This window comes from Thunnus thynnus, chromosome 1 (genome assembly GCF_963924715.1).
Source record: "Thunnus thynnus chromosome 1, fThuThy2.1, whole genome shotgun sequence".
Taxonomy (NCBI): domain Eukaryota; kingdom Metazoa; phylum Chordata; class Actinopteri; order Scombriformes; family Scombridae; genus Thunnus; species Thunnus thynnus.
The window spans coordinates 24,151,633-24,163,001 of NC_089517.1; the positions used below are offsets into that span (position 1 = coordinate 24,151,633).

The 11,369-nt window shown below is 39.2% G+C and overlaps 2 protein-coding genes across 2 annotated transcripts; one reads left to right on the forward strand and one right to left on the reverse strand.

Moving 5' to 3' along the window:
* Positions 1 to 420: 420 nt before the first annotated feature.
* On the forward strand, positions 421 to 2,846 carry psmc3 (proteasome 26S subunit, ATPase 3). Its single transcript, XM_067591960.1, has 2 exons — positions 421 to 1,427; positions 2,393 to 2,846. The coding sequence occupies exons 1-2, from the start codon at positions 477 to 479 to the stop codon at positions 2,729 to 2,731; spliced, it is 1,290 nt and encodes a 429-aa protein (XP_067448061.1). The 5' UTR covers positions 421 to 476; the 3' UTR covers positions 2,732 to 2,846.
* A 3,481-nt stretch (positions 2,847 to 6,327) lies between these two features.
* On the reverse strand, positions 6,328 to 9,414 carry psmb1 (proteasome 20S subunit beta 1). Its single transcript, XM_067592030.1, has 6 exons — positions 9,222 to 9,414; positions 8,770 to 8,877; positions 7,829 to 7,910; positions 7,395 to 7,524; positions 7,058 to 7,164; positions 6,328 to 6,947 (listed from the first exon to the last, which is right to left on the reverse strand). The coding sequence occupies exons 1-6, from the start codon at positions 9,320 to 9,322 to the stop codon at positions 6,762 to 6,764; spliced, it is 714 nt and encodes a 237-aa protein (XP_067448131.1). The 5' UTR covers positions 9,323 to 9,414; the 3' UTR covers positions 6,328 to 6,761.
* Positions 9,415 to 11,369: the final 1,955 nt, after the last annotated feature.

An 11,369-nucleotide genomic window follows, 5' to 3' on the forward strand; every position in this document is an offset into this window, starting at 1 on the left:
CATATTCAGTGAATCCAAACAATACAGTTTTCAAAATCTGAATGTACAAACAAAAAACTGTTAAAAGGTATAACCACTGAAAACTTTACACGATATTTATTAAACTATTCATTTTATTAGTTTGTTAGTTAGTTAGTTTTTTTTCTACAACCTTTGTCCCCTTAACGTGCTTTTGATTGTAGACTCAAGTTGTAAACACAAAGTGCTGTAAACTTTCTGTATTTTGTTTCAATAAAGTTGTTTTAAAAAAGAGGGTGACGCGAGCCATCGATCTTATTATTATTTTAGCAAATTTTCATTTCATCAAGTGTACATTTCGTTGTATGCCATTTTCAACAAAGCTATTGAAAAAATAAAATTAAAAAAATTAAAAAAAAAAAAAAAAAATCATTTAAAAACTCGTAAACCGGAAATAGACACTTCATTTCCGGCACGTCACAGTTCCCGAAGACAGACCGAAACAGGCAGAGAGAAAGATGGCGTCGGCGTCGCTGAGTGACAAATCAGTTTGGGACGAGGTGGAAGATGGCATCGGGGAAGAAGTTTTAAAGATGTCCACAGAGGAGATCGTCCAGCGGACTCGACTCCTCGACAGCGAGATAAAGATAATGAAGAGCGAGGTGCTGAGGGTGACGCACGAGCTGCAGGCCATGAAGGATAAAATCAAGGAAAACACGGAGAAGATAAAGGTGAACAAAACGCTCCCCTACCTGGTGTCCAACGTCATCGAGCTGCTGGACGTGGACCCCAACGACCAGGAGGAGGACGGGGCTAACGTAGACCTGGACTCCCAGAGAAAAGGAAAGTGCGCCGTCATCAAGACCTCCACCCGGCAGACCTACTTTCTGCCGGTCATCGGGCTGGTAGACGCGGAGAAACTGAAGCCTGGAGACCTGGTGGGTGTCAACAAAGACTCCTACCTGATCCTGGAGACCCTCCCCACCGAGTACGACTCCAGGGTGAAGGCCATGGAGGTGGACGAGCGCCCCACAGAGCAGTACAGCGACATAGGAGGTCTGGATAAGCAGATCCAGGAGCTGGTGGAGGCCATAGTGCTGCCCATGAACCACAAGGAGAAGTTTGAGAACCTGGGCATCCAGCCACCTAAAGGAGTCCTGATGTACGGCCCACCTGGAACAGGGAAAACCCTCCTGGCCAGAGCCTGCGCAGCTCAGACCAAAGCCACCTTCCTGAAGCTGGCTGGCCCACAGCTGGTCCAGATGTTCATCGGAGACGGAGCCAAGCTGGTGAGGGATGCCTTCGCCCTGGCCAAGGAGAAGGCCCCGTCCATCATCTTCATTGACGAGCTGGACGCCATCGGCACCAAGAGATTTGACAGCGAGAAGGCGGGAGACAGAGAGGTGCAGAGGACCATGCTGGAGCTCCTCAACCAGCTGGACGGGTTTCAGCCCAACATGCAGGTCAAGGTGAGGCTGCGACCACCGTCACACCACCTCCAAACTCACGACGCTGGAGTCAGCTTCAGAGTCACTCAGTTTTCATTTGAGCAGAGTCCACACATCAACTAGACAGACTGATATACAAGGAGTCAGCTTCTGATCCATTTTCTGAATTCTGTAACATTTTTTTGACTTGTGTTACACAATTTTGTCGTCTGAATTAACCCAAACCACTCAGAGACATTTCCTGAGAAACCAGACTCAGTACTTGCTCTGTAGAGTTAATTTAGACAACAAACTTGTGTACCACAAGTCAAAAAAAGTTGAGATGATATGGTATCCTGTAATGCAGCTTTTAATATCAGGATCAGGCTACATCTACTAAAACCTGGCGCATCTAATTTCGTATCACAATTAAACAATGTTTTCTAGTTCTAACACTGTCACACTATCAGAGAAAAGCACTAATATAGGTAAAGTAAAAGAGTAACAGTGTGCAAACACCTTTTGTACCATTCAAAATTTTTGACAACAGAACAAATTTTTAGATTCAGGATAAGTAGGTTTTTTTTTTCTTTTCTTTTTTTAATCTGTCAAGGAGACAGAGACTGAGTACATCTGCTACTTTTCTTCATATTCAATTTAGGCTTTTGTAATAGACGGACTGAATACAGAGACAGGAAGTTCTTTTTTTCAGATGTACCGATTCTAAATGGACACAAAAGAACAATGAAGTTAGAGACACTTCATATGACGTATGGACACACAGGACCGTACAGATGTTTTCACAAACTACACAACAAAAACTGTGACCTGTAAATATAGAAACCTAAAATAAATACTTTTCTACAAAAAATTTAAAATAAATTAATTAATTAATTAAAAAAACACTGACTTCCCCATCATCTTATTTACCTCACCTGCTTCTTGCTTTAGATTTTCAGTTTGATGCTGACAGTGTAACTACATTGATATTGTGCATATTTTTTTAGGTGATTGCTGCCACCAACAGAGTCGACATCTTGGACCCTGCGCTGCTCCGCTCAGGACGTCTGGACAGGAAGATTGAGTTCCCCATGCCGAACGAAGAGGCCAGGGCTCGCATCATGCAGATTCACTCCCGCAAGATGAACGTCAGTCCCGATGTCAACTACGAAGAGCTGGCCCGCTGCACCGACGACTTCAATGGAGCCCAGTGCAAAGCTGTGTGTGTGGAGGCTGGTATGATCGCGCTGCGCCGCGGGGCCACAGAGCTGAACCACGAGGATTACATGGAGGGAATCTTGGAGGTCCAGGCCAAGAAGAAGGCCAACCTGCAGTACTACGCCTAAGGACACTGCGGGTGTCTGTTTGTGTGTGAGAGAGTTTTGATTATTAAAACAGTTGTTAATTAAACACTTGTTACAGTTGCTGATTGATTTGGGTTAATAAAAGGAAATAAAATAATTGAGTGTTGTTTGGTTTCCTCCTAAACAAGGATGTTTGAAAGTATTTTCATGGTTTCAGGTGGTGCAGAATAATCTCACACACAGGGCTGCAACTAACAATTATTTTCTCAAATAATTGATTATTTGTGTGGTACATAAAATATAAGCAAATTGTGAAAAAGCCCATGGTTACCTTTCAAAATGTCTTGTTTTTTTAAACATATTCCAAAATCCAAAGATAATCTGTTTATTATCATAGAGGAGTATGAAAACAAGGAAATATTCACAGTTGGGAAGTTGGAAAAAGTGGATTTTTGTCATTTTAGTTTTAAAAAATGCTTAAAATTATTGTTTATCAAAATTGTCGCTGTTTTTCTCTCGAGTGACTAATCAATTAATCAACTAATCGTTGCAGCTCTAATCTCACAGCTGCTGTGGATTTTATTACTGTTAAACTCAAATTCACAATTAGCACAGCTGGAAAACATATTTTTAGTCATATTTTAAGATAACTGAGCAAATATTAATCCGACAGTTATTTCCAGGGCAGCTGATCAGGAAAATATCTGAAATTTCAACTGTGCAACTCAGTTTATTTTATTGCCGTTAATGGCTTCACTGCAGAGTTCATTAACGTACATTTATATTGTTTTCTACAGCAATGGTGGCAAAACTTCATCAGTTAGCTAAACTCCTCACTGGTATCACTGGGTCCTTAGTGGAATTCATATTCTTCAGTGTGTCTTAAAAAAAAATAGTGATATGTTCATATGTACGATAAAAGAGTTATTGGTTGTAATTGTTTCCATTCTTCAAACTGGAAACCTCCCTTCCAAATGTGATTTTAATGGAAGTGATGGAGGACAAAATCCACAGTGTTCTTCTGTGACAGACATAGTGTAAGAATAGATTCAATAAAATACTCCAGTTCCTTATATGATGATGAAGACAACAAGAGGAAAAAGCAGGGGAAGAATACTATAAACAAAGAGTGATGTCTAAAGGTTCAAGATATCTTTCCTGCGTCTTTCTTTTGCTTTTGTACTTAATTTTCTCATCAATTATATTTATGTTTCTATCTTTCTGCATCCTTGATTTATATCAGCTTCTGTCCTGCCAAAGAGGAATGTTGTCAGAGCAGGTCTATGACTCTATGATGCTGGTGTGAGGCAAATAACAAGCAGCAGAAATGATCAGCCTCCATAAACAAATGTAATCAAAATAAGTGATATTTCCCCGTAGGACAAGAACATCTTTTCTCATACAGAGGCTAACGGCTGCTAGAATACTGAATATCATCAAAGACACTTACAGTTTGCAAAAATGTAAAATATGTATTGACTAAACATGAAGGATGTGTTCCAGCTAATACAGAAGAAGTCTGAATCCATTTAAAATGTTTTGGGGAAATATTTAAAACATGAATTTAACAATGTTCACAAACTGCACAGAACCTGTGAATGAGAATTAATCTGACTTGAAAATTCTTAACTTAATCCCAATAATTCAGGTCAGTTTATACTTATGATCTCAAGTGAAATATGTTCAATGACCTCAGTGACCTCTTATCAGTACAGAAGAAGGAGTGTACATAAGGTGTGAAAACCAGTCTGAGTACAGTACAGTACAGTACAGTATATATACCTGAAAGACTTTCACTTTCATCATGTTCGGAGAGTGAAGCCTTAAATCTGAACATTAGTGACTATCGAGGACCTGGGAAAGCAGCTCATCATGGCAGAGAAGCGCTCCAATTTGAAGAAAAGTGAGTCCATCAACATTTTGTGAACAGCGAGTTTAAGTGCACAGTGCATCATGTCAACATAGAGTTTTGTTTCTCCAGCTTTCAGGCTGGTGTTGGTGGGGTGGACCACTTCTGGAAAAAGTGCCTCAGGCAACACGATCCTCATTAAAAATGAATTTCTGTCAGGAAGGAGGAGTTCCAGATGTGAGAGCTGACACGGTCAAGTCGCTGGAAGGTTGGTTGATTTGATTTCCAGCACAGTGTTCAAACATGTCCTGTGTGTCTCAGTTCTATGATCTGCTCAGAAAGAGTTGCATGTTTTTTGTCACAATAGCAGCAATATGCCATCAGTTTGTATCCTAAACTGTAGAAAGTAGGTCTAAAAAGTTCCAGAAGAGCGCAATTCAAACTAACACTCAACTACATGCTCTGACATGCAAAGCGAAACGGCATTTCACAAAACCAGTTTGAAACTATTCCTGTAGCAGCCATGTAGCATTATATCAGTGAAAAAAATAAGTAAAAATAACAGGATGCCACCTGTCTTCTTTCCTTCTGTTGTGTCGTCTGGTAGTAGATATTATATTGCGGTATGATTATTACTCTCTTGCTTTTTAATATTTGAAAGATGTATATCTATGTTTTAATGGGAGGCATTAAAATTGTACTGATGTGTCTCGACTGTAAATTATGGAGGACAAAATCAGGTCATATTCAGACAAAATGTATTCTGCTCTAGATTGTGATGAAGAGAATATGAAGCTTCAGCAGTCTGAGTGAGACAAATCAAGCAGGAAATTCATTACTTTGTTTTTCTATCTACTATCCTATCACAGATAAGCAAGAATTTTGTACTAAAAAGACTAACATTGGAAAATTATAACTTCAATTGTCTACATCCGACTGCTGAAGCTTCATGTTCGCTTCAGATGAATTTTACACAAAAACAAGACGATGGATTTTGTCCTCTGTCTCTCACACTGGAGACACGTTAGGAAGGGATCTGTACACGGTACAGACATGAGAAATGATTACAGCAACCAGTAACTCTTTGGGTGTACATGTGGGCATGAGAGTATTGTTTATAAGATGTAGTTGAAAAAGTAAAACTATCCTTTAAGTATTCATGGTGGAGAAATTCTTGTCACATCATTCTGATTTTTTTCCTCCAAGTTGTTGTTAATTTCCAATATCCTATTATCAGTGTGAACTGTGTTTTTATAACCAAAACCCTTCAATTTTATTTCCTTATTTTGCAGTAGGAGGCATGAATATTCCAGGTGCAATTTCATTAAAAGAAAACTGCCAAAACCAATTCTGTTTCATCTGCTGTCTAAGAAAAAGTACATGACATTAATTAATCAATAGCATCAGGCAAACACACACAATACAGGCACCTTCTTAGTTTTAGTTTACGTAGGTGTCAGTGAGGTTGACTGTCACAAGACCAGGTGGAGGAGTTAAAACAATTACAGGACGAGTATTTGAAAAATAAATTACTATTCTCTTGTCTAGTTAATAAGTTACAGTAAATAACATTATACGACTTCAGAATTCATTACAGTTGTTGTAATGTAAAATAAATCTAAACTTAATAGTACAAGAAGTAAGTTTCCACACATTCATTGATGTATTAGTTGTCGTGGCTGCAGCCTTGTTCTAAATTTCAAAGTATAAACAACTATTTTCATTTCCCATTATGTTTTTGCTCATTAGGGTGATGTCTGTGTGAACATGTGAAATGAACGAGAGCAGATTTTTCAATTCTTTACATTTATTAAGAATGTAAAAAGAAAAGCAGAGTATTGTATCCTCAAAACATAATGGAAAATTCTAGGCAAGGGGAGCGAAGAACTGGCTTCTCAGAACAGGAGTGCTGATCTAGAATCAGGTTGGCAAACCACAAATACAAGGATCTGGTAATAGCAAAGACTGAAGGGAATAATTGTGGAAAAAGGGAGAAAAGATTCAACTTCAAATGAATGCAAAAAGTGAACCAATATCAAAAAAATGGAATACAAAGTTCCCTGGTTGAAGCCTAACATAAGAGGCTACTAAAAGCCAACTTCTGGAACAACACTCCTATTTAAGAGAGAGATCTGATGTAAAGGGACCCGACCAGCATGGTAAATGTGGAAAGAACAAACAGAGAAGGAAAGCAGAGACAGCGGGAAACATCATGTCTCCTCTTCAGTCCTTCCTCAGTGGTATAGTCTGCTCATCAATGCCCTCCTTAGTGACAACACAGACCCGAAGGGCGTCTCCGGTGTAGACGTCTCTTTCTGCCGCTGAGATGAACACATCTTTGACCAGCTGAATCGCCTTGTCCTTAGTCAGAGGAACATGCTGCACACCCTCCATGTTCTTGAAACCAATCTGTGATAATAAAGTGTGAAAAGGAGAGTCAGACATAACTGTACCATGTTCAGCTGCCACTTGTCCACTGTGGATAGCAACAGCAGAGTGTGAATGTGTGTGTTATGTACCTGGTTGTCTAGTAGTGGCTGAAGCATTGCACTGGCTGATCCTCCAGCCTTGTAGGTGTCTCTCTGATAGGAGCCCACTGGGTCAAAGCTGTAAACTGCTCCCTTGCCTACGTCACAGAAATTAGACATTATGAATAAAAACAAATAAATCTTAGAAACAATGACAATACAACCTACAGTGTTATACATACAGCACAATATAAACAACAACCCACTGACTCAAACAGCAGCTCAACATTCACTGCCCCCCTGAAATCATGGCAGTCTTAACAACCACAACAACTTTATACTGGCACAAACAAGTGCATATGTGTATCAGTAGCGTTGAAGTACTTGCCCTCTTCATCCAGCCCTCCGATGATGTTGTAGACATAGTAGGGGAAAAACCTCCGGCCGTACAGGATGGTGGACAGCATTGCTGCGATGGCTCCACTGGTCATTGACTTATTGTTTGAGTGTTTGTACATCTGAGAGAGAAGCAGGACCGTCAGTTTATGTGTTGTTGTTTTGTAAATATTAACTAACCTATGACACCAACTGTAGGTCTTGCAGGACAAATATCCATAATGTACAGATAAATCCTTCTAGTTGCTTCTTGTATGAGATTTATAGAATAATTCAAACTGTGTTGATTAAAAGCAAAAAGACGCATTAGAATATTAATTCCTGGAACACTATGATCAGCAGACAAAGACAGTTAGTGGAGTCAGCTGAATTTGATAAGTTTGAGGATGAAACCAAAGAGAGACTGAAACCAAGACGCCGGCTCACCTTTAGTCTGGCATCAATGATTTTAGTCAGAGTCAAGCAGTCGCCATGGAAACCACTGCAGCCAATGACAGTCGTGTCTGTCCTGTAAAATGAAACAAATGAGTGACAGTCAGGGCAGCAAAGTCCTTAAAGTTGGTTGTGATTCATGTGGTGATGAGTAATTTTATCCATAGATGCCAAATGGTTCCTCACAGAGGAGCACTGCAGCTAGTAGAACAACATTAGTTAGAGGAGCGCTTTCAATGTAAGTGATGGAGGCCAAAATCCACCGTGTGCCCACACAGTCATTTTCTGCAAAAATGCATTTAAAGGTTTATGTGAATCTTATAAGTCTTCAGCAGTCTGAGTTTGTCATATCAAGTGGATATCTGACACATTTACAGTCTTTTTAGCATCAAATTCCCTCTCTGTGTTTCCTCGGACAGTGTTTCCCTGTTGAGCTGCGGTGGAAGTACAGTAACAAAAAGAGGGACTTTTGACTCACTAAAAAGACTAACATTGAAAGACTTCTTCTTGATTTGACTAGTTTGGACGGCTGAGGCTTCATATTAGCTTCATATAAACTTTTAAAAATACATTTTTGCACAGGAGGCTTGTGTCCTACATCACTTACATTGTAAGTGCATTATGAAGGGATCTTTTAATGGTCAATATGAACAGGAGAAATGATAAAAGCAAGAAAAAACATTTCAATGTTCATGTTTGCTCGTGACTATTGTTTCAAGACAGACTTGAAAAACTGTTAAGTCCTTTAAAGTATAACTGCTGTGACTTCAGCAGCAGGGACACAATAAAGATGACTGATAATAGCTTTTTGGTTCATTTACACAGCGCTATTATACAGAAAATGAATCATTATTGATGTGATGTATTTGATTCATTAGATATAACATGTTGTCTTTTTAAACTGTCCTTCATTGACAGTGACGGTCCACACTTACAGCTTGTAGCACTTTGGAGAGTCCCGACTGTGGATCGAGTATCCCTCACTCAGCCTGGTGTCTGAGGCTACGATGGCAAAGTCCTCCCCGGCAACAGCTAGCACAGTCCTGAAGAAAATACGGCACAGGTGAGTTCATTCATCTTCTGGAAGCTCACATAATGTGAACATGCAGAGTTACTGCTGTGTCAGTTACCTGCTAACGGAAGCTACACATCCGAAACCGAAACCGTGACTTTTATATCCCTATTAAATATGTGATCTCCAGTTTTACTAGAATATCAAACTAAAATGAAGATAAGTTATGTCTTGGGAAAATAAACGCTGCTCTGCTTTCATACCTTTTATGAACTCAACCTTTGTTTTGTTTCAGTTGGCATGTAAGTTTTTGCTAAGCTGGTTAGCTAGTTAGCAAGCAGGCTAACTGGCCAGCGGTTTAAACGTCACACTCACCCTCCGTTGAAAGCGTACGGTGAGAAACGGTGCTCTACGGGACCAGTGTAGTGATAATCTTTCATCTTCCCGGGGTCTCCAAAACTCTGCGCCGAAAGCATCTTAGATATAGAAACGGAGCGGTGTCTAAGCTTCAGTCAGTAAACTCGCTGTATCACTGCAATATGGCAGCTTCTTCTTCTCCTGCTGTGTTCAGTGAGTCTCTGTGTGTGAGCGCCGCCACTGGCCGCATGCTGACACGACAGGAATAGATCAATACTTTTACACTCCGCAGTGCAAAATCAGGTTATTCTTTATTGTTTGTTTCAGTTAAAAGAGGAATATATAACTTCAATAACAAGTAATTACATTTGTAATAAGGTCTTTTTCCTCTTGGCCCCCAGTGATAAGCTCCACACCATGGGGGGGTTCAAGGATGTAGGTTTGGTTTTGACTTTGGTTGGGACATTTTTGTGAAACGGCCAAAATAATTGTGTATGTGTACTTGCTCTCTATCACTTTTATCTCTTTCATGCAAAATGTTAACTTAACTGATTATGCATTTGTTGACTTTCCTGTATCTTGTATAATGATTTTTTTCTCTGATTGTTACATTTTATTTTATTGATAGACTACTTAACTATTAAACTGAGACTAAACTTAACATTTAAAAATAACATTAAATGTTACAATAAAATAAATGTATAGAAACCTGTAGATAATGTGCTGCTCTGTAACTAGCTGCTGTAACGTTTTCAAACCTCATCTGAGATTCTGTCCTTCTCTCAGTTTGTGGATTTTGACGACACAACTCAAGAGTTTCATGACAGAGCAACAGTGATGCTCAAACTTATCTTTAAATCATCTCAAAAACTTCTATTTGGATTATTTTTCATTCAGCTCCTGAGCTTATGGTTAGATCTTTCACTATGACATCAGAGCTCACCTGAGTGGCTGCAGCTCACCTGTCTGTGTGTCTCTGTGCTGCTCAGGCTGCTGCTGACAGGATTTTCATAAAATAATGCCTGACAGTCACAAACAGATCAGTTGGACGAGCTGTGGCTAATTTAGCTTATAAATAATGTTCATGTCTTAATGACATATGGAATAATAACTCTGCTTTTGATCTACTCATGGAAAAGGGGAGAAATGGCATTAAATAGTAAATATGTCTCCCACTAATTCCAAAGATTAATGTTTGGATTGATTACAGAGCCTTCTTATTAACTAAGCTCAACTGTTACTGACACTTTGACTTTTCTTTGAAAAGGACCAGATGTCTTAATTTGCTTTTGGGAGGAATTTTCACCAACAGTAAAAAAGTTGTTTAATTAAACAGTATGTCTGAGCAATAATCACAAATTAACAACACCTAACACCTGAAATTAAATATAATATCAGATCATCTTAGTTTTGTCCAGTAAAGTCATTTTCACTTCTGTGATGTTTGGAAGGTTTAAATTATAAATACTAAACACTTCAGATTCTCCACCTCACGGACTCCACTACTGCTGCTGCCGGGCTGCTGCTAGTCAACAATGCCTACAGCTTGAAGTTGAGGGTTGCCAGATCATCAGGTCGAGCATCCCACATATCCTGCTGTTTCACTCTTTATCATAATAGCGCACTTTTCTGCAAAAAAAAAACCAAAACACACAAACCTGGCAACTCTGCAGAGATCTTACCACTAACATTACATGGAGTTAAAGATTGTTTAAATTGTTTGAGATCAGTAAAAATATTGTTAGAGACAATCCACCAACACCTTGATATGGGTAAGGACATTTCCCTACCTACGCCTACGGGGGGATCGAGCCTTCTGCTCCGCTGCACCACAGTTGTGAACAACCTTCCTAACCATCTGAGGGCAGCACAGACCCCAGAAAACCTCTAAAAACTTTTCTATTCAGGGTGACTTTTTCATCTTAACTCCTGTTATTTTCTTCATTATATATTTTTAATGCTGAAGAACTTTGAGATTCACTGTGAATGAAAAGTGCAGTACAAATTAAATGCATTATTATTATTACATATAATTATTAGATGCCAATACCAAATAATATTGATATGCTATTTTACCTTTTTTTCTATTTGCCAAAACATACAGTCCAAGTCAGAAGTTTGGATTTTCAAGGGAACGGGAAGGCGTGTCCAAAGTTTTGACATGTT

Coding starts and splice junctions, on each gene's coding strand:
- psmc3 (XM_067591960.1), top strand. CDS start 477: ATGGCGTCGGCGTCGCTGAGTGACAAATCAGTTTGGGACGAGGTGGAA. Junction 1,428..2,392: donor AGCCCAACATGCAGGTCAAG/GTGAGGCTGCGA, acceptor ATATTTTTTTAG/GTGATTGCTGCCACCAACAG.
- psmb1 (XM_067592030.1), bottom strand. CDS start 9,322: ATGCTTTCGGCGCAGAGTTTTGGAGACCCCGGGAAGATGAAAGATTAT. Junction 7,911..8,769: donor TCTCCAAAGTGCTACAAGCT/GTAAGTGTGGAC, acceptor TTCATTTTACAG/GACAGACACGACTGTCATTG. Junction 7,525..7,828: donor TCATTGATGCCAGACTAAAG/GTGAGCCGGCGT, acceptor CTTCTCTCTCAG/ATGTACAAACACTCAAACAA.